This window comes from Triturus cristatus, chromosome 6, assembly GCF_964204655.1.
Source record: "Triturus cristatus chromosome 6, aTriCri1.1, whole genome shotgun sequence".
NCBI classification, from domain to species: Eukaryota; Metazoa; Chordata; class Amphibia; order Caudata; family Salamandridae; genus Triturus; species Triturus cristatus.
In genome coordinates this window covers 422,644,113-422,667,513 of record NC_140589.1, presented here as the reverse complement: position 1 = coordinate 422,667,513, position 23,401 = coordinate 422,644,113, and the positions used below count along the sequence as shown (strand labels likewise).

Sequence of the window (23,401 nt, the reverse complement as noted above, 5' to 3'; positions counted from 1 at the left end):
CACAAAGGGCAGCGTCCCGCGAGTGCTGGGTGAAGCATCTGCCATTATGAAACTTATAACACGCATGGCGCACTGCTAAAGTGAAAGCGGGCCGCGCTGCAAATTAAATAAATACATTAGTCATAATAATATAAAAGCGGGCGGCGTGCTGGCACATCGTGGATGAAATAGGGGAAGATCATTAAAGAAAATAGAGCTCACCCACTAGATAACGCAGACCATGGAACATGCCAAGGTGCCAAATAAAAGATCCAGTCCTTATGGGCAGTAATAAATGGAGACAGGGCAGTACCAAGGAGGGACTAACAAGCCTCATAATGAATCGGAAGGCAGCATTTAGAAAGGGCAATGACAAGCCAATAAAAAAGTATGGGCGGAGAGTGGGCCGTGATTCCACTGCATACTCTACTACAGCACGTGCGCTGCTGTTAGACTCTACCTAAAAAACATTTCCTTTGGAAACACACTTTGTCTCCTTTAGTGAGCTTATAGCGCAAACACATGGAGTGGAGGGCCATAAACTTGCAGGAGACAGTCTAAAGTCTTTACTTCAGTTGTATGCTCAGTCGGGACAACAGAGTTGGACTACATTGCAAGAGCTTTTTGACCCATCACTTTAAAACCGATTTATGCTACTCTACCATGGTCCTGCAACTGTTATTTGAAGCTCAGTCATCAAACAAGCCAAAGCTCAAACCTTTGGGAAGCGATGTGGCCACCTACTTGACAATGCACATGCTCCTATCATTGGCTACCTCTACTAGCTGTGGCTTTATAAGAGGGCATGTGTACAAGTCCATACATACTGTCAGTTGGAACTGCATTTGTCTCAAATCCTGTATTCCTACCTAGCAATACTGATATAAAGATGGTGCTGTTAGGACAATAGTAGGGTTGTATGATAGAAGCACAAACTAACTACACAGCCCAACCACGAATGCGTCTTAAATATGCCTTCTTTTACCACGCATGCCTTTACCCTGGAATTTTTTAGTATAGGCATGAATGGTAAAGGGGTGTGTGTGGCTAAGGTTGCAGCTACCCCGCCTCCCACCAACCACTCCCCCACCCCTGCCCCTGTACTGTCCCTTTAACTACCCCACCCCTTCTACTGCCATAAAACCTACCCAGACACCCCCAACACTAAAGATGACCCCAACTACACTTCCCCTCTCACTGCCCTAAGGCCTAAATCCCTACACTACCCAGACACCCCTGCCCATTAAACTACCCCAACCCCTTCCACTGCCCGAATACCTACCCCGACCTCGCCAACCTAAAAACGAACCCAACTACCCATTCCCCTCCCACTGCCCTAAGGCCTAAAACCCTGCACCCCAACTTAGAATATCCCCCACCACCCTGGACTTTCCCTTAAACTACCCCAACCCCTTCCACTGCCCTAAAACCTAGCCCGACCTCCCCAGCCCTAAAACTACCCATTCCCCTCCCACTGCCCTAAGGTCTAAAACCCTACAGTACCCCTCCCCTGTGCCGTCCCTTCAAATACCCCAACCCCTTCCACTGCCCTAAAACCTAGCCCGACCTCCCCAGCCCTAAAACTACCCATTCCCCTCCCACTGCCCTAAGGTCTAAAACCCTACAGTACCCCTCCCCTGTGCCTTCCCTTCAAATACCCCAACCCCTTCCACTGCCCTAAAACCTAGCCCGACCTCCCCAGCCCTAAAACTACCCATTCCCCTCCCACTGCCCTAAGGTCTAAAACCCTACAGTACCCCTCCCCTGTGCCGTCCCTTCAAATACCCCAACCCCTTCCACTGCCCTAAAATCTAGACCGACCTCCCCAGCCCTAAAACTACCCATTTCCCTCCCACTGCCCTAAGGTCTAAAACCCTACACTACCCCTCCCCTGAGCCGTCCCTTAAAATAACCCAACCCATTCCACTGCCCTAAACCCGCCCCCGTCCTAAAAACTAACCCAACTACCCATTTCCCTCCCACTGCCCCAAGGCCGAAAAATTTGCACCCTAACTTACACTACCCCTCGCACTGTCCCTTAAACTACCCCAACCCCTTCCACCGACCTGAACCCTACCCCAACCCCCACCCTTAAAAAAAATAGCACCACTTACCTCACCGCTGCTTTTTCCAGCAGCTAGACCGCGCACTGCCTTAACCACACATATGCGTGGTTAAGGTACGAGTGGTAGAGCTTGCATAGTTGGAACACGTCTGGTTCAGACCGCGGTGTTCTGACTGTTTCCCCAATAGTAATCATCAGCTTATGGTGATAACAGTTGTTCTTAGAATTATCAGGCATGTCCACATTGGCCGTGCATTCTTAACAGATGAGGCTCTCCATGCCAATTCAGTCTGCCGTGTGTCGCACAATATGTTGTATCTACAGTTTCAACTACTCTTTTTAGTCCTACACTATGATTAGGGCTCCCGGTTTTCCGTTTAAACAGATTTTTACATATAAATACAGACGAAAACAAGTTTTCCTTTATCTGTATTTATACATAAAAACGGGAAAATACTAGCACATTTTGCGGAGCTGCCGTGCTCCAGCAGACCAGCCTACAGTAACAAGGCTTTTGTTGATGCCCCAGCCCCGCTTCCCCCCTCGAGTGAGGTCTTCATTGACGGCAGTAAAAATCACACCCCCAACCATCTGGTGTCTCCCCCTCCTTAGAGGGTTAAGATGTGTCAGCGCGGGCTGAGACAGCTTCCTGGGCAAATACAGAGCCGTACCCTAGTACTTCACAGGTCTTTGAAAGACCAATTACTTGAGAACAAAAGCCTGCCAACCTTATAACGAGGGCCTGAGGCGCCCTGGGGGCACACCACACACAATCTAATGAGAAAAACAGAGGCTGAGACAGTCCTTATGTATGTCTTAGCAGAGCATCCTTACAAAGCAGGAACACATGCACCATCTCCGCCAGACACTGGTGGCAAGAAGTCGAAGCAAAGAGATCGGGAACAGGATTAACAATTCAGTTTCAGTGAGAGATCGAATTTCCATAAGGACTGCAAACTTGCAAGAACTTTAAAATACACGCCCTCCCAAAACTCTCCTGTGTGCAATAACGAGCCTGGTATGCCGAGCGGAACCAAGAGAAAAGTGTCCCGAGCTGACAGGGGAAAAACATGACAGTTTACTGAAGAATTACACCCCCCCCAAAGAAATTTTTATTAGCCCCCCCACCCCGAAAAAAAAAAAACAATAAATACATAACTAAATAAAGCAAGACAGAGTGCCCACAAAGTGGCCAGACTGGTTTTATTTACACTCAACACATTAGCGCCACCTTACAGAGTTTGCCAGTGAAGCGCTACTTTTCTTTTCATGTTGTTTGCTTTTCAAGCAAAACACTCATTGATTTCTGAATAATTCGTGTAAAAGCGTTAAATTGTATTCCCTATGAGGGTTTGCTTTTTTCCAGTATGTTGTTACTTTTGTTTCAGGCAGCATATTACTGTATTCTAGTGCATAATTTGAATTTAATTTCTTCCAGGTGTTCATAGCGGGGCACAATTGGGCTGTAGCTGAAGGCAGTGTGAATTTCTCTCAGTGGGGTAGTATGATGTTCAGTGGGGAAGATGATGTGGCACCCCACGGATGACAGAAACTGCAAGGCTCTGAGACAAATGGCTTGTCATAGCACTTTTAAGCATATTTGGGACATTCTACAAATGGCAAAGTGTTCAGATGAATGTATAGTGTTGACCAATAACAACCGAGCGCATGTGTGCATTGTCAATTTAAATAAATGTGGAAAAATACTAGCTGTAGCGTCATCTTTTGCTTGTGGCAAAAATAAATGTGGAAAGATACAGAAAAAATGCCCCAAAAATAAATATGGATAAATACAGACGGAAATGGCAAAAAAATAAATACCATAAAACCGGGAGCCCTAACTATGATCCATGTATGTTGCAAAGATGTCAGTGCTGTGCAGCACTCAGAGGCTTCATCATTCATCATCCATCTCTTCACAACAGCACAGAAGGTGACACAGAGGGGACTAAGGATACGTCTGCTTGAGCCAGGTTACACTTCCTGTAAAGAGAGTATTGTTCGATAACTATCTTCGAAATTAAAGGAAATATGTTATGAGAGTTGAAATTTTGTTTTCAAAATTTAAAGCAAGAAAGCTCAGAAACTTAAATTATGCTGATTAATTGATGAATTTTAGAACATCACTAGTAAAAGAACACGGGAGATTACTTCTCATTGGAAGGCGCGGCAAGGCCCTAATTTATTACGGTGGGCTAGGGAAATGGAGAAATGGGCGGGAAGTGAGGGGACTTATAGATTGTGTCTGGCTCGACGCAGTGAAAATGAAAGATCGCACGAATGGGCCCGGGCATGGTTGGCACTCCTGGACTTGTTCAAACGCTCGGTTGTGGGGGATGGGGGAGGTCCGGTGGGGGATGATGGGACCCCGGTTCCTTGAGCGCCCTGTAACAGGCTTCCCCCCTCTGCTCTTGAGGTACTCTCTGTTGGGATTGCTGGGAGGCGGGCCCGACGTGTGGTGGCTGAGGCTTTGATGTACATGTAATTCTGATAGGTACTGGCGACATGCTTGGGTGGGTGGGTGGGTAGGTAGGTTGGGGGGGTTCGTTGGGGGGGTTGCTGGGGGATGGGGTGGGGGGTATTTTGGCTGTATTGCACACTCACTGTGGATTACTCATGTGGATGCGCTACCTTGTAGCACAGATACTATTGGGGTGAATGCTGTACAGTTGTAGTTCATATGCTGGGGTGATTACTGCAATGCGTCCTGACTTGGTTGGAGGGCGGAATATCGGGGACGGGGATTGACTGCATTTTGTTCTGTGACCTAATAAAGTCGGTTTAAAAAAATTAAAAAAAATCACTAGTAAAAGAACAGACAGCCTTAAATAGCCAAAGAAACTAAAGAGGTCCATCTTTAGCTCTGGAGGCTCAAACCAATACTAGATTTTCAGGATGATCACACAAAATAAACAAACATTCATTTAATCTCATTGGAACACTTTTGCAAAATCGGTGGTAAACCTGAAAGTCTGGCATGGATTCTGACCTGCCCTCATAGACCTACGCTGGGCATCTTTGCCACATAGTTCTAAACTTTTTTGGAACCCTTCTCCAACATTCATTTGTATTTCTTATACATTTGTAGAATGTCCCCCCTTAGAATAGAAAATGAGTGGCTTCTTGCGGCCTTTTTGGAAATCTCTGGACTTTTTTGCGGGCCACTGTCTCTGCTCTAGACAGGCCCAAGTTAGGCATGTGTTATACAAACCTTTCATGCTAGGCACTGCCTGATGCATAAATTACTTTGCCCATGTTGCGGATCAAGGGTGCCAGTCTGTCAGTAAGCTTTGAGACTTTCTATAAGCACAGTTATCTCAGACTACTTCGGTATAAAACAGCACCAGGAACTAGCCAGAGCAGAGTGTAACACATTGGGGATTGGAAGGGCAAGATGTCCCCTGCAAAATTGCACACCTTTCTGAAGGAGCTGTGCAGAGGTGTCTGTGTGGAGGCGGTTTAATGCTCATGACAGCTTTAGAAGTGGATTCGTTTTTTCTATTGAGAAGCTAAAAAAGGAGAATGCGAACACAAAGTAGATCAGTTCCCGCACTAGCAAGGGACCATCAGCCAGTAGAGTACTGGCACCAAACTCTTTGGTGCTGCACAGCCATCCTGCATTTGCTAGATTGAGTTATTTGTCAGTCCACCACTGGCAGAGAGGGACTGTGGCTTACCCTTACCCTCTTTCTCAATTCTTCATCCACATTCCAGCACGCCAGCACACTCTTTGTTCAACTGCCTCATGTCACCCCTTGATCCAGGCAGGAACCTACTGTTAGGAAAGTTGGCTTACTTGAGGGTAGACCTGGTGCACGTAGTTGTAGCTTAAAGTGTGCATAATGTGTGCCCTTCCCTGCCGTGGGCACTTGGCCCACCCACACAAGTGAGGTACCATTTTTATCGGGATATGTGGGGGGACGCTGGGTGGTAGGTGCCAGCGTAGCTACAGTTCAAAATCCACAACTAGGCACATTACATAAAAAAGTGTAGTTTTTACTGGAAAAATGTGATGTGTCCACGTTGCGTTTTGGTCCGTTTCCTGTCAAGGGTCCATGGCCTACCCACGCAAATGAGGTGCCATTTTTATTGGGAGACTTCGGGGAATGCTGGGTGGGTGGAAGTTTGTGGCTCACCAGATTCCAGAACTTTCCATCAAAGAAATGTGAGGAAAATGTTTTTTTTCTTTTTTTTTTTTTAACACAAAGTTTGAGGTTTGCAAAGGATACTGGGTAACAGAACCTGGTGAGAGTCACACAAGTCACCCCATCTTGGATGTCTAGTTTTTAAAAATGTATAGGTTTGCTAGGTTTTCCTAGGTGCCGGCTGAGCTAAGGTCGAAATCTACATCTAGGCACATTGCAAAAAAGGGTCAGTTTTCACTGGAAAAATTGGAGTAGTCCATGTTGGGCCATTTCCTGTCGCAGGCACTAGGCCTTCCCACACAAGTGAGGTAGTATTTTTAATCGGGAGACTTAGGGGAACACAGAATAGTAAAACAAGTGTTATTACCAATTGACTTTCTTCGCATTTCTGCGTTCCAAATGTAAGCCAATTTGTAAAAAAGACATTTTGAAAAATGACCTCTAAATCACATGCTTGTATGGGTAAGCACAATTTTGGAGATGTGCAAATTACTACTGTTTCTAAACTCTATATTTTGTTCCCATTTCAGAAATATATAGGTTTCCATGGTACCTATTTTTCACTCATATTTTACCAAATTAATTGGTATATACCCGGTACACAATGAAAAACCCTTGCAAGACGCAGCCAAGGTATTGGCTCTGTGGTTCCTTGGGTCTTGGTGGACCCACAAGTCCTACATATCCCCGCAACCAAAAGGGTCCAGATGATGTAACGGTATATTGCTTCAAAAAATCTGTCATACTTAGAAGAAGTTACAGGTGAAAACATTGGCACAGGTGGCTGTTTTTTACAACTCATTTTCAAATATTTTTATTTTCAAATGTTAGTTTCTAAAAAAAAAAAAACCTTGAAGGATCTACACAAATGACCCCTTGCTGAACTCTGAATTTTGTCTACTTTTCAGAAATGTACAGCTTTCTGGGATCCATTATTGCTTTCACACCCATTTCTACCACTAACTGGAAGGAAGTTGAAAGCACATAAAATAGCAAAAATAGGCTATGTCCCAGTAAAATGTCAAAACTGTGTAGAAAATTGTGGTTTTCTGACATAAATCTACCTGTCCGTGAAAGATGAGAAGATGGTGATTTCAGCACCATATGCAGGGGAAAAAAAGACACTTTCTTCTGCAGCACTCCCCCCCCCCCCCTTTTTTTTTTTTTATTAAATGTAGCTGTATTTTGGCTAATTTCCGGATCCGCTCCACGGGAATCCACAAACCCTGGGCACCCTTAGAATCCTCATGGTGTTGGAAAAAAGTAGGCAAATTTGACATGGGTACCTTATGTGGACAAAAAGTTACAGGGGCCTATGTGTGAACTACCCCAAATAGCCAAAAAAAGGCTTGGCACAGGGGGGTAGGAACACCTAGCAGCGAAGGGGTTAAAAGTCCCTAGTATATGGTACTACATGTACCCAGGGCCTGTTAATTAAATGTTACTAGTGGGCTGTAGCACTCATTGTACCCCTAATAAATTAGCACTAGAAAAACATATCACCAGGCCTGCTCCTACAGCCTGGTTATACCAATCAATCAATCAATGATCTTTATTCGGGTATTTAAAGATATCCATAAAAGAAGCATGTTATAAACAGTCCAAATTCCATTATAAATTAGTCAAATGTACACATATACACAAAAAATGATAAAACCCCAAAAAATATCAACAATTTAAAAACAGGACAATTATGTGCAGGCACAAGCTAATTCAGCAGTGTAAAATTTCCCCTATGGTGTGAGAGGGGAAGCCCTTCATCATACACGTGACTTTAAAAAGAAATTACAAGACAAGCCTAGATGATATCCTTAGACCCTTCCATGCATCAATGAGTCCAAGGGGCTAAACCTCTCCTCTGGTGTTCCTTAATTTTACCGCCAGTCTTAAAAAATGTACAGTGCTGAATAAGGTAAAAGGATCGGAGGAGAGTTTGAGAAATAAAAGAGCCACTTTAGCCTGTCTGATTTTGGACCGTCTTAAAATGGTTTTTAAAAACAGGGACCTAGGATGAGCATAGAAAGGGCAAAAAATGTTTTTTTAAAAACAGGGACCTAGGATGAGCATAGAAAGGGCAAATTAGAACGAAGTGAAAGTTATCTTGCGGAGATCTTAGATCGCAGCCGCAACACCCTTTTGTATTTATATCATTTACAAACCCGGCTGGAACTGATAAAATATGATGCAGAAAGTTTAACCTAAATCTGGTCATCAAAAATCTGTCCTGTCTGTTGTACATGTTAGAGAGATAAAATTCCATGCCCGGGCACGATTTTGTAAGCAGGTAGGATCTTACTGTGATTTTTCGCCCTTCTCTGTCCTCTCTGTCCCTAGCTATATACCGCAAAAATTCTGCCTTTATAAACGCCCTTGTCTCCAATAGATAGTGTAAGTGGTTCATTAAAAAAGTTTGCGTAGCCCAATCTGCTCAAGGCGTCCCTTACATATGTGAGCCAGGGTATTCGGAGCCCTTTATCCCCCCTCATACAATCCTCCAAAATATGTCTGCTTAGACTTGCCTTTGGATTTGTCCACATTTTTATCCAGCAGATAATGGGTTTGAGGCATGCCCTCTCACTAAGATACGTAATACCCAGCTCCTCATGAACAATAAAAGAAGGGATGCATTGGGGCACTTGCAAAAGCCTTCTTAGGAACTTGTTTTCCTCCAGTTGGATTAATGCTAGATCTGTAAAACCCCATACCTCGCTCCCATACAGAGTCTTGGCACAGCATACCGAGCTATATAGTTGCATTATTTCGTTAGGTGACCAACGGCCAAGTCTAGTGGCATAATTCATAAAATATCCCACCGAATTGGGATGTTGGCTGCATTTGTGCCTAACTAGTGGTTTAAAATTAAGATCCTTGTCAAATAGGATCCCCAACTAGTTAAAAACTTTTACTTTTTTCCAGTTTATGGGCCCCTATTGTGAAGGTACATTTCTTGGAAGGCGTTTTACCTGCTTCCATGACATATGACTTGGAAAGGTTGGGGACTAGATCTAGGTCCGCCATAAAGCTAACAAATCCACTGATAAGAGCCTGTAGGCCCCTTCCCGTGCGCGCCAGGAGGACGGCATCATCCGCATATAGGAGGACAGGTATTCTTCTCCTCCCAATACGAGGGCAGTCTGCCCCCAAAACTCTGAGCGCCTTGTCTAAACCATTTATATAAAGCGTGAACAGGAAAGGCGCGAGGATAAAACCTTGCCTCACCCCACCCCTGCACAGGAAATCTTCCGTGAGGTCCCCCTCATCACTAAACCTGACCTGTGCCGTTGTGTTTTGATGAAGCATTCGTAAGACATAGATCAGTCCCAGATCCACGCCCATGGCTCCCAAGATTTCCCACAGCTTTCTTCTGTTGACACAGTCGAATGCTGCTGAGAGATCCATAAAAGCCAGGTACACAGTGTCCTCCCTGGCCTGAGTGTACTTTGCCACCAAGTGATAGAGATTGAGACACTGGTCTGTCGTTGAACGACCGTTGCGGAACCCGTACTGTACGTCTGTGAGAATATCGTTTTCCTCAGACCATTAAGCGGTTTAGGATGACTCTCCCCAAAACTTTCGCCGTGACATCTATAAGGGATATTGGACGATAGCATTGCGGGTCATTCCTATTTCCCTTTTTAAACACGGGTACAATGGCGGCCGTGGACCAAGATCTAGGCATACCTACTTCAGTGGCTGTATTGAATACCCTGGCGAGTATGGGAGCCCAAAGATCTGCCTGGCTTTTAAATAGATCAGGGGGAATCCCGTCTCGTCCTGGCGCCTTTCTCACTACCAGGCCATCTATTCCAGATTTAACCTCGGATACCGTGAAATACGTCCGAGTACATACTGGGAATCCTATATCTAAAATTGGTTGCTCCTCTAGTTCACCACGGTTATATAAGCTTGTGAAGTGCGCCACCCATGCTTCTGGCAAGATATGGGACGCTACTTGCGGTTTGATTGATGGCTGAAAACAAGGGTCATTTATTACCCTCCAGAAGCTATTCATGTCCCGACGCTCGGCAGCCTCTCTCAGTGACTCCCAAGCCTGGATTTGTAGGGAAATTTTTCACCGTTTGGTGGCCGTTTTATAACGAGTCCTGCAAGCGACAATCTTGCCTCTATCCTTTGGGACTGTTTTAAGTGCCAGCTTCAGGTCCCTATGGGCCCTTGAGCAATCCTTATCAAACCATCTGGTGCAAAAGTCAGCCTGCGTCTTTGTTTTACTCCTCAAAAGACTATCTATATGCTGGGCAGTGCCCTCGAAAGCTTTAATCAAGTCGCTCCCCTCTACAGTAGAATCTAGGCACCTCCATATCTGATTATCAGTGTTGGCAAGGAGCGCTCTATGGAATGCAACCCCGTCAATGTTGCTCCATCTGATTCTCCTGCCCTGATCCGTTGCCTTATATTGGCCCACAGTGGTCCTTTTATCCACCTTGGCGATTAAATTATTATCCCTCAATGACAATACCAGGGGGTTATGGTCACTAAAGGCACTGACTACTATCTTAAATTGGCTAACCCTACATTTTAATACATTTGTTACAAAGATGTAGTCAATAATTGAATCACTTCCCCTTCCCTTAAAGGAGGGGTTTATTATGTTGGACGACCCGCAATCGATCAGATCCATCGTGTGGGTTAAGGCAAACTTACCTAGGATTTTACTTAATTCCATGCCCTCTCTAGAGTGCTCTAGGTGCCAACCCTTGGTGGAGGGGCATGCATCCCAAGTTCCTCTTTCCCATTTCAAATAAGGGCACTGGTGACAATTAAAAACCCTCATTAAGACCAGCTGGGTGCTTGAATCCCCTGTATCATGTAAGCAGGCCAATCTCTCCTCGAGCTCGGCCAGGTTTAACATGGATTGTCCCGCGTTATAAAAATTAATAAAAATGAGCTTTAAACCCTTCTTGGAGTATCTAATACCCTGGAGACAACCCGAGTCCCACCACAGGTCCTGCCAGGTCCCTTGCAACGTCAATGCCACATACGTTATTAAACCTCCCTTAGCACGGCCCATAGTTGTTTTGCAGGCCGGGACAAAAAACATTTAATAGCCCTCCAAGCACTACTATTGACTTCCCACGTTTCCTGGAGACAGATAACATGGTATTTTCTAATGAGGTCTAACCATTCTTTGTTTTGGATTTTAGCTGCAATTCCTGCGATATTCCAATGGGTATACAGTTTTGAACTTCCATTTTGATCTGGGAAAATAACCAATAGGTTTCTCCTATGTGAGATCTATTGGCTTTGTCAATTTTCTTTTTAATGCTGCACAGAGGTGCAACCTGCTGTGCTACATAACAAAGTAAAAGAAAACTATATGACGTAGCTAGACACGAGTCATATCACTTTTTTTTTTACTTTAAGCTATGAGCATACAAACAACTTAAAATGTTATTTTCCCTATACTTAATATGAAGTTTATATTCTTGAACAAATGCCCATTGGAGTTACCAGTGTGTCAAAGCGTAGCTAGCTGGAACACTGAGCATGCAGACGCTGTGGCATTATGGCCAGAGCTGTTGACTTTGAAGCTGCGGAACATCCTGTGATTCTGCGCAAATGACAATCTCCCTGTGCCTGTAAAAATTACTGTGTTCCTGTGTAATGTACCTGGCGTTCATGCAAAGCGCTCCAAGTTCTTTAGGTCAACTTTGCACTATATAAAACAAGCTATGCGGTGTGAGGAGGGGGCATGCAGTGACAGGAGTGAGGTGGTGGGAGGGACAGGTAAGCATCTAACAAGACAGGGGCATGCAGCAACAGAATTGAGGTGGTGGAAGGAATGGGCAAGCAATGGACAGAATGTGGGTGCTGGAAAGTAAAAAAATAAAACATTAAACATTAAAAAGACACACATACAAACAAGTTAAAATTGTTATTTTCCCTATACTTAATATGTACTTAATATGCAGTTTATATTCTTGAAACAAATGCCCATTGCATGGCAAAGTGTAGTTAGCTGGAACACTGAGCATGGACAGGCTGTGGCATTACGGCCAGAGCTGCTGACTTTGGAGCTAGGGAACCAGGTTTGAGTCTTAGTGCCGGGTTGACATCCTGTGATTCTGGGCGAATGACAATCTTCCAGTGCCTGTAAAAATGTATGTGTCCTTGTGTAAAGTAACTGGCGTTTGTGTAAAGCGCTCCAAGTCCTTCCAGTCGACTTCACGCTACATAAAACAAGCTGTGATGGAGGTAGGAAAATAGCGATGGGTGGCAAAGGGGCATGTCGGGAAGGGGCATGCAGTGACAGGAGCAAGGTGTTGGCAGGAACGGGCAAGCAACAAACAGAATGCAGATGCTAGAAAGTAAAAATAAATAAAACTAAGTATGTTATAAGTGCACCGCCAGTGGAAGGAAGGACACTGGTCGCCGGATACAATACTTGCAGGGGTGTGGAATTTAATAAAATATCTACTTGTCCATGGGGCAGGTTGCTTCATAAATCTACTTGTCCTGTAACAAAATACACTTGTCCCTTTTGTGCCATGTAATACGGCGACAAATTATGGCAGCAATCTCATTATGTAAGAGCTCTGAAATGGCCTCGTTGATTATGCAGAGCTCCTTCCATAGTAGGGTTTGAATACTAGCAATTCCCTTATGTGGCCAAGTTTCCGCCGATCAACATAATGGGGCTGAAGGTAATGGTAAGCAACAGTTCCAGGATTGGAATGCCCTTTGGAGTCTGTGCAAGCCTACTAACTTGAACGTTAAGGGTTTTCACCAACTCTAATCTTTTCCCATAGTGAAAAAGGTTAGAAATGTACTCCTGACAACTGCAGACATAAAACTTCTTCCAGGGTTGCGAAATAAGTGGTTGGAGGAAAAGTGAACTTGCAAACACTTATATATTTTCGCATGAGCAAATCTAGACCGGCAGATCTGCTCATGCTAAACTGCAGTTCGCAAATATTTTCTAGGAGTACTATTTCTTGGCCTACTTCTGTAAAGTCTAGTGAATTTACGAAAGCTGTATATCTGCACTTAATGCATGGACATGGGTGCACTTTTGAGACTTTATTTAATAATTGGGACCCTAATCAGGTCTGGCATAAACCATGACCGTTTGTGTTTATTAAAATTCTGTCTCTCACTCTATCGGCTACCTTCACTGTGAGTAACAGTATTCGGTTCTTTCACAAGTAGCATATTGACACACAATTGTTTTGCTCAATGCCAGGAACTACTGTGGCAATGTGTGCCTTTTAAGACCAAAAAATGTTTGCTTTTGCCAATGTTTGGTATAATGGTGAGGGTCCGAAAGCTCCCACACCTATAAGGTTTTACAAAAACCATGCTAAAACAAATCACGCATTGACAAAACTAAAAGGCTGATTAACAATTTCAGACCTACTAGCTTTACCAATGCTTGTTTATTTTTATGTTTCTCATAACCTTTTTAAAATTGGTTACACCGATTTACCATTATAAATACTAGCATACATCAACACATTTTACTAAATGATTCTGCAGAGAAATGGTACCTAAAATTTTACATAACTTTAGCGAGCTTTTTTTGCATTTGTGTGAATATTTTATTTTGAAAGCAAAGAATCATCAATCTTGCTTTCCAGCTTCTGCAAATATTTGCATCTAATCAGAGAGCATATGGGAGCATTATACATAGCCTCATATTGCTAAACATTGAAAATGTGTTTACACATTTTTATATTTGAACCACTGTCAGTAGCGCAGTCTGAGCTTAGAACATTTTATCAGAGCGATCAACCTAATAATAAAGGCTTTGCATTACTGAACCATGAATACAAGTTTGAACAGCATTAACACATGGACACAAATATTACCTTAACTGCAAGCAATGCCTTTCCCTGATCCATAATGCAGTACTGTAAACTAGCAGCTAAAGGGTTTGTGATGTAGGGGGTTGGGCCTGCTTGTCCCAAGGATAAAATACCCATGAAAACCTTTTGCCCTTGACCCCAAACAATATGTCTCGCACAGAGCAGGAATCTGGAGGCAGGAGAAGGCGGTGAGCAACAGGAATAAAGGAAACCGGAGTAACATGGGAGCCAACCAATGGGAAGTAATGGAAAGGCTCTAACCCCCTTTTAAGAATGGTTTTCTTCATCATAAGAGATTTTGCAAGCACTGTGTAGGCAAACCTAACAAGCATTGGAATAGCCAATAGGTCTCGCTTTTGGGACCTTATAAGTATTTAGTTATGCAGCACAATATCCTTGGTGCAACAACATTAACTGTTGCATGGTTAAGCACTTAAAAGGTCCCAAAGGCGAGACCTATTGGCTATGCCAATACTTGTTGTCACTGTCTGGGAGCAATACACAAAGACCAACATGAACCAAAGAGCTACACCTCGTCATGTGACCCAGGATGCAGGCACCAAATGGTTGGAACAAGAAAATGGCAACTTTCTAAAAGAGCCATTTTCAGAATTGTGATTTAAAATTCGATTTTACCAAAACAGAGGATTTTGAATTACAATTCTTTAGACATCAAACTCGCCACTCCTACCTGTTCCTGATTGAAAGTTTTCACTCATTACATGTAATATTATCCCATTGTATCTTATGGGGGAGGTAGGCCTTGCAGTAGTGAAAAATGAAATTAAACGTTTTTCACTACCAGGACATATAAAAGTACATGTCCACATTTTAAATACAATGCACCCTGCCCTATATGTGGTTTAGGGCTTACCCTGGGGGTGACCTATATGTATTAAAAAGGATTCTTTAGGCCTGGCAACACTGCAAACACAGGCTGCAATGGCATTCTTGAGACATTTTTTAAAGTCTTTAGTGGGTGGCACAGTGAGTGCCGAGGGCCCACTAGGATTGCAAACCACAGGAGAAACCTGTAGCTCCAGTTGAGACCTGGGTCTATATACTATCATGCAACAATGTCTCAACAGGAGTCATTAGAGGGGCACAAAATAACACAGATTAATTACACAAAAAACAAAAACACAAAGTTCCAGTTTTGTTGATTAGCTGCAATTAAATTGCCAACAAGACACACACGTATGCATTACAGGTTATAATTGCAGCATCAACCATGTTTTTAAGAATGTGTCCTAAGTGCAAGGTGAACAGATTGTGCTCATGAAAAATATATTTAAATGGTGCGAGTGAAGCAAGTAAAAGTACAAACAGTGTATTGGAAACAATTTTTGAAGATATTATGCATGAATTGCTTGAATATAAAGAAAATATGCAGGATCAGGTCATAATTCAAGAATTCATTTTAGCTGGTATGAGTGCGTTTCGACCTTCATAACTCGAGGTCATCAGCAGGACAAGAGTAACACAAGGGGGATGACTACTGCCTAAAGGAAAAGACACAAATGAAGCTTACCATGGTTCCGAATTAAACTGAACCAATATACAATGTTGTGATGGACGTGTTAGGGATCCTGAAAGCAATCCAAAGTACCCGAGAAGGGAAAGAGAGGAGACGGGCTGGTGTTATCCACAACCAACAATATTCAGATGCAAAGAAACTACTACAATTAAATGAATTATTGTCTGCATAAACACTAACAACAAGAGATTCCTGTTGGTGCATTTGAAACAATGGCCTGAGACAGCACTGCTGGTCACTAGGGTTGGAGGTAACGATTCACTAGGGTCAGCCTCGGTAACCACTACTCATGGGGTTCCAGCCACGAGAAATCCTCCACTTTGTGGTGTGCCAATTCCAATGCTGCAGAAAGTGAGGCGTGGTCTGCTAGTAGAGAACTCTATGAATGCGGTTAAGGTGAACAATGTACGGCATAATATGGCTTCATTTACAGGCATGCGAGTGCGGCCTTACCAATAATCGATAATTATAGGAGCTGGTGTGAAGAGAAATGATTGGTCTTGAAAGAGCCTTTGTACTACATAATTGACCAGAAAAAAGATAGGCAGTATTAGGGCGTTAGCGCTGCTAAGAGTGGACCAGCCCAAGAGCGGCGCTGCCACTCACCTGCAACAGGTGTTTGATGAAGAGCGCAGGGCCAGGACAGGAAGCCTCCTTTGCGCGGTCGGGGCTGGAATGGCAGTGGGTAGCAGAAAGCGGCAAAGCATAGGGTTAACCTCAAGCCTGTGTGCACAGATGACCGATTGAATCGGAGGGCAGAAATTCATAATTACAACAGGAACGTGTGAGTCTGGACGAAGAGAGCTGGTGAACCCTGTAAGGCAGCGGTACTCAAAGTACGGCCCGCGGGCCAGTTGCGGCCCGCCAGCCTTTTCCATGCGGCCCTCGTGTAAAACAACAGACAGTTGGGAATCAACTGCAATTCCGCCTGTTGTTCCTCGGGGGCCGCATTCACTGGGTAAGGGATGAAAGAAGCATGCGCAAAACCAGTGCCTCGCAAGCAGAGGTGATTTGGGGGGGGGGGGGGGGGGCTGAATCTTTTAAGCCATAGGCAGAGTGGAGCTGCAGGGGCTCTTAGAAGGGGTGAAACAACAGCGAGGCCTCATTAACATGCAAATGGTCTTTTAAAGACCTGTGAAGTGCTCGGGCACGGCTTTGCGTCTGCCCGGGAAGCTGTCTCATCCCGGGCTGCCACACACGACGGGGGGGGGGGGGGGGGGGGGCTGAAGCCCTGTGAGTCCAATGGGTGTTGCGCACCTGCATAGAGGATAGTGGTGCAGAATGCAGCAGTTTAGAGCTAACGGGGATAAAAACCTGGTTTACGTGATGCTTCTAATTTTTGTAGAACATTAAAATACCGACCATACCAGTGTAAACACAGCAAGGTAGCAAAGTTACAAGCAGCCAAAAACACAGTCCATACACTGACGTGTCAGACCAGTGCCTGACTGTCCTATAGGTCGGCCCGACCCTGCTGTGTGAATACGGTAAATGAATGAGAGGATAAAGAATGGAGAGCGGTTTAACAAGTGGGCGCACACTGCTAACGATCTCCCACCCAGTCTTGTGTTTACCTGCTGAAAGGACCTCTAACTCCAGCCGCCATGTGGGAATGCTCACACTGTAGTGTGGAAGGCAGGGATCGTCCTAAATCCGATGGAATGCAGAAATCGTGACGCAAACAAACATCGGGGTAGGCATTGTAGTTTCTCCGGCGCCATGGACCACACTGCGCCAAACAAACAGAGAGAAGCAAACACGGGAGCCTCGTTTTTTAGTCTCCACCCAGCATGCATCCCTCCATTTCTGGTGCACCGGCAATTGGGGTGTTTTGTGTCTGTGAAGGGCCGCATTGTCTTTATTAGCACTGGTTTACAGCTATGCTGGCGACTACCAGGTGGAAAGCTGTGAAATGAAAAAGAACCAAGAGCGCTGACACCAACTCTTGCCAACGTGGAACAGGCTGACGTCACCACGAGGGGATCATATGGCAGACATGGAATTGGGAGGGGGGGGGAGACAAGATGGCCGAGGGAACCTCCTCTGCCAGGCAGCATTCTCATGAAAGATGAATTGGGTGGAACTGTACGAACCTTATAGTGTTGAAAATGTTGGTCTTAATTAAAAAGGCACTGTTTGCGCTTACAAAACGGTTGCATCTGGTCAATTTCCTTACAGTCTGCTCTAAACAAACTCACTAAGACAAAACACAGATTTCTACCCCACCTCCTCCAGGAAACCTAGTCACTCGAGTCTACCGGCCGCCATGCCCCCACCAGTCACTGGTGCCTTGATAACTTGACCGAGCAGCCATCTTTCTCTAGCACCTGCCCAGGATCCACCGGTCTTCTGCCAGGTCCTATACCCACCAACCAGTTTGTTTCCTCTCCTGGGCCTGCTGTCTCACCTTCTTTCCCCTGATCTCTATTGCTGCCACACAGGTGGCTAAATGATTGTAAATAGATATTCCTTCTTGCCACATACTGCTCCAAGCAAAGATGTGAATAAACATGAGAAATGAAGCATAGTTTAATTGTCCACTGATGCTGCTGGACTGTGCTTGTTTTCCATTTTACAAAAATAAATGACAGTAAAATATTTTTAAAGTACGTTTGGCCCATATTCAGGGAGCTTGTATTTTTGGGCTGGCAACTGCCAAAGATCACCGATGACGCCAAAAATCAGCACACAGAATCTAATCTTCAACCAGTTACCACTGACAGGTCAGCATGGCCTGTAGAACTTGGCGGGTTTTAGAATGGGTGCATGTTTAATTTTCGTCACAAGGACAAGGAGTTCTCAGACAGAGAGCGGCAGAGAGATGTAGAAGACGGAGGGAGAGGGAGGGAGGGAGACAGGGAGCGAGACAGAGGGGGGGAGACAGAGAGAGGGAACAGAGGGAGAGAGAGGGAGGGAGACAGCGAGAGGGAGGGAGACAGCGAGAGGGAGGGAGACAGAGGGAAAGGGGGAGGGAGACAGAGGTACACAGCGGGAGACAGGGAGAGAGAGAGGGAGACAGGGAGAGAGAGAGGGAGACAGGGAGAGAGAGAGGGAGACAGGGAGAGAGAGAGGGAGACAGGGAGAGAGAGAGGGAGACAGGGAGAGAGAGAGGGAGACAGGGAGAGAGAGAGAGGGAGACAGGGAGAGAGAGAGAGGGAGACAGGGAGAGAGAGAGAGGGAGACAGGGAGAGAGAGAGAGGGAGACAGGGAGAGAGAGAGAGGGAGACAGGGAGAGAGAGAGAGGGAGACAGGGAGAGAGAGAGAGAGAGGGAGACAGGGAGAGAGAGAGAGAGAGGGAGACAGGGAGAGAGAGAGAGAGAGGGAGACAGGGAGAGAGAGAGAGGGAGACAGGGAGAGAGAGAGAGGGAGACAGGGAGAGAGAGAGAGGGAGACAGGGAGAGAGAGAGAGGGAGACAGGGAGAGAGAGAGAGGGAGACAGGGAGAGAGAGAGACAGGGAGAGAGAGAGAGGGAGACAGGGAGAGAGAGAGGGAGAGAGAGGGAGACAGGGAGAGAGAGGGAGACAGGGAGAGAGAGGGAGACAGGGAGAGAGAGGGAGACAGGGAGAGAGAGGGAGACAGGGAGACAGGGAGAGAGAGGGAGACAGGGAGACAGGGAGAGAGAGGGAGACAGGGAGAGAGAGAGGGAGACATGGAGAGTGTTCAACCTCATGGTCAGTTTTTTTTTGTTGCTCTAGCCCCGCCCCCCTCCACCACTGACCCCGCCCCCACCGGTGCGGCCCTCGGCCACAAACCATACTGTAAATTTGGCCCCCGAGAGAAAGTTTGTGAGTACCCCTGCTGTAAGGGATGGGGGCACTAACCTGATCTCTGAGTGAGGGCGTGTCATTCAATCTGGCGAGTCCTGAAGAAGTAGCATATAATTTACGGACCCTGCTCCATCAACACTCCTCCTACAGGAAGAGGCGTGGACGGCCAGTTTATTAGCGCTGATTAGTGGGAGATCAAAGGAAGCCTCACACGTCCGAGCTCAAGGGGAGAGATGTAGTCGCAGCTGCACCCGACCTTCTGCTGGGGGTCGACAATTGCCTTTAGCGAGTTTATCAAGGTTAATTAAAAAACGCACAGCTGTTTGGACGCCCACCATTCGTTTGAAGATGCTGGCCTTGTGTAGCGCGCTGAGACTGTCGGGTAATAGGAGCCAGAGAGGGCAACTATCCCTGCTGAAATATAGATTTCCAATCATTTAGAAATATGAAGGCCCCTTTGTGTTTTTTTCAACTTTAGGGCCAGAGTACCATTGCACACATGCAGCCTTTCTTGAAAAACAGAAATCTCATAGTTCAATAGGGAAGGCTCAATGGGAAGCAATGGCTACAGAACTGACCGCGCCCCCACCTCTCACCAGTGAGTATGAGAAGTAATAAATAGTAAACTAAACAATGACAAAGCTCCTATGTGTGGCTCTGTCTTTGCGCGCTGTTTTACTAAGTAAAGTTTGCACCATGCATTTTCAATTTGATTTATTTGAGAGTCAACGTTAGAGCGCTATGTAAACATAAAATTTTTAAAAAATGTAAGTCCACACAACACTGTGATTTCAAAGTCTCGGGTTTACCAGATCTTTGCATGACGAGCTCACCTAGTGCAAGTTTTTTTCACTTTGCATTCAGCAGCTTTTCATCCTGATTATGCTATTGTAAAAACCGGACTAAAAGTATCAGAATGCAAAGAAAATGCATGGTGTGATAGAGTTATTCATGCTTGGACCTAGGAAACTTGAATGCTCTGGTGCACAGGTAAGGAGAATAACAAGCATTGGCCGCGCGTGCGAGAACAAGCATCGCGGCACCGGCGCTTTACTTTGAACATTAAAAGTAAAGCGCGGGTGCCGCGATTATAGCAAAAGTAAAGAAATAGATGTTGTTTTCTATTTCTTTACTTTTGCGAAAGTGTAAGTCATCACGGTTCTAATGACCCGTGAAAGACTGCTGGCGAACGGCTGCGCGCGTGCACGCTCGTGTGAACGCAAGCGCTAGGCCAGCCAGCAGCACTTTGAAAACTCATCTACTAAATGTCTCTCCGAGCAGCACATGCGCGCTGACTCAGTAAGACCTAAAAATGGGGGTTTGCCCATGGACTACCCCCCAGCAAACCTGAGCTACACACGTATATACTAAACAAAAAGGTCAACTAGCAAGGATAGATTAGACACCAGGGTTACTTCACAACAACACAAACTAATTTGATTGGGCTGGGTGACTAAATCACTATTATGTTTGCTACTTTGATGGTGCTTCCACCACTTATCTTAGTTCTGATTACTGAAACATTTTTTTACCAAAACATAGTGGGAGGAAGTTTGGAACAATTATAGACATATATATCAACTAATGTACACATACATATTTACTAAAACCACAATTGCAAAACAATTACGCAAAGCGTTTTAGATACACATTGAAGAACACAAATTAGGACAAGTAATCAAAAGAATCATCTATCCCTTGTCCCTCCCGTCAGTTTATATGCAGTATGTGGTTCTCTAACTAATTCAATCCTTGATCCACCTGGAGGTAGTAATAAGGGTAGACTTGACCAAGGCACAGTTATATTCATAGTTCATGCTATACCCATAGGCCAATGCAATTACAAAATAATCCGTCTTGAAGGCATTCCTCCATTGTAAGAGCTTACAACAGAGGAGTGCATTCCAGACAGATTATTTTATAGTTACATTGGACTACGGGTACGGCATGAACTTCTTCAATGGAAGGAGGGCCTTTGAGACGCCTCAACTAATACTCAAATTTCTTACAATGCCTCAGACCCGGGATCTGTGGCGCTAAGTGATGATGTGAATTTCCTCAACTGCAGCTCACAAAAGCTGCTTTCAGAGTCCTGCAGTGCTACTCAGAGGCTGCTGCTTTTAATTCTGCAGTAAGCTCATTAAGTGTTTTGTTAAATGCGCGACAGCATTTGCAGCGGTGATGCAGACACCAGCACTAAAATGCCTTATGCTAACCCATGTGCCACTTGGCAGGGCTTGAACCGAGAACGTGAGAGGGACGGATCACAGAGTGAGAGGGAGGAGGCCACAGAGAATGCAAAAGGGACTTGGCAAATACAATGCACAGGGACAGAGCAGTAAATGTGAGGGGGTTACTAGCGTAAGCAATGGTGTTAGAATAACTGAGATCAAAGGAAGTGACATCACAGCCCTAACATACGTGAGTGGATGCATTTTGCAGTATACAACAGTCTTATATTATGTCAGCAACAAAATAAGGGCTTAAGTCACCTACCTATATGGCATATCTGTGAATGTGTTAAACTATACTCACTCACATTAGTGTAACTATAACCCGCTTCAGACACATGTTCTTGCTATTGCGAACACTGCCTACAGAAGTGCCCTGTCTCAAATAAGTAGCCATGTTTGCATCATGGCTCTCAAGGCGTGAAAAACTGAGAATCGTTTTCTCAGCTGAAAAAGTTTACATTAATCCAGTTATTTGAATTCCATTTTGTGTCATTCACGGAATCTCAGACTAGGCACCAGCTACTGCCTATTGTAGAAAGACGCGTGACCAAATTCAAAAATTGTGTAATTTATGGTATTCATTAGCGTCTTGCTCATATTTACGTTTCTACAATAACTGCTGATAGTAGAAACTGTCCGGTTGAACCAATTATTCACGTATTTTTTTCTTTTTGTCAGTTAACTCCTTCAGACACTAACATTGTAGGCGTTTTTCTTAGATGGTGGGCAGTAATGCACATCTGCCTGGTGGCACAAGCTCACTGTGTCCTTAAGTATCACAAAATCCCAGTGTTTCACTGAATTCGTTTTCATCACCCAAGTTATAATGAAAATGTGAGTTCTTCATGCAATTAGACTCAAAAGACTGTCGTATGCCCTTTCCTTCCAGGTACCTCTTCTCCATCCTCTGAGCCTTTCTTCCATTATGTGGTCTAGCGAAGCATCGTGGTAAGAAGTGTTTACACAATCAGAACAACTGAACCAACGAGTGTGTTTGTGATGCGTACAGTAGATTTAAAACGGTGTTTCGAGTCTCCCTTTCAGCCTCCCGAGATCAGCATGTCTTTTTTCACTCTGCAACGCATTCTCAACTATACCTCTTAAATTCACAGAAAAACTACTACTTCACCTCGAAGAATTGCCCCCCGGTCGCGCCCTGTGAAATCCATGTCTGGGGCAGCTCAAGTCCTTGAGATCAACATGCCAGGGCAGCAGCAGCTTCTCCTTCCACGGATCCGCGCGCTGCCACTCTTTCAAAGTTGTATCCGAGTATGCGCAATCGTGGCTCGCGCAGACGCGTTTTCGTCACAAAACCCAGGTCATTTGCAGCAGAGCGAATGGTGCAGCCATCTCATGCCTGATTTCATAGAATGCAATACACAGGGATACTTAAAATGTGTTGTGATATATCAATTTAGAAAACAGGCAAGACTTTTTTAAAGTAGTTCAATATTGTATATACTTTGTCATAACATATTAGGTCCATTAGCTTTACTTCTGTTTGTACTAAAAAGCCGTATAATAATAAAACAAATGTAAAATGAATAAAAGAAATTATGAGTAGTAGTAGTATATGAGTGTTTTTTTCAGTGTTAACCCAATTAAGACGAAAAGCACTTCTTTTTAAAATGGCGCTGGCATCTGTACGGCTTCACTCCAGTAACTAGGACGTAGTGGTATAGTCCTTTGTTTATGTCTAGAGTTACTGGATACTGATTTGCTGCTCAATCAAGCAGACTTACCCACACCACGTAAATCTTGGAATGTTCGAGGGTATACTGTGCTCCCTTCGCACCAGCGGAGGGTCAGTTTTAACTATTTATTTAATTGCATTTTTATAAAGCGCGGACT

General features: G+C 44.8%; 1 protein-coding gene across 5 annotated transcripts in view; it reads right to left on the bottom strand.

The window, feature by feature from the left end:
• Nucleotides 1-22,863, bottom strand: part of MCPH1 (microcephalin 1) — a 1,335,298-nt gene extending 1,312,435 nt beyond the window's left edge. The window contains exon 1 of one of the 5 annotated variants that reach the window (XM_085610826.1): nt 22,680-22,863. In XM_085610826.1, the coding sequence (XP_085466952.1) occupies nt 22,680-22,719 (40 nt within the window). In that variant the 5' untranslated portion in view covers nt 22,720-22,863. The remainder of the gene's footprint in view (nt 1-22,679) is intronic. The other 4 variants (XM_085610823.1, XM_085610822.1, XM_085610824.1 and 1 more) reach the window with 4 other exon arrangements.
• Between the last annotated feature and the right edge of the window lie 538 nt (nt 22,864-23,401).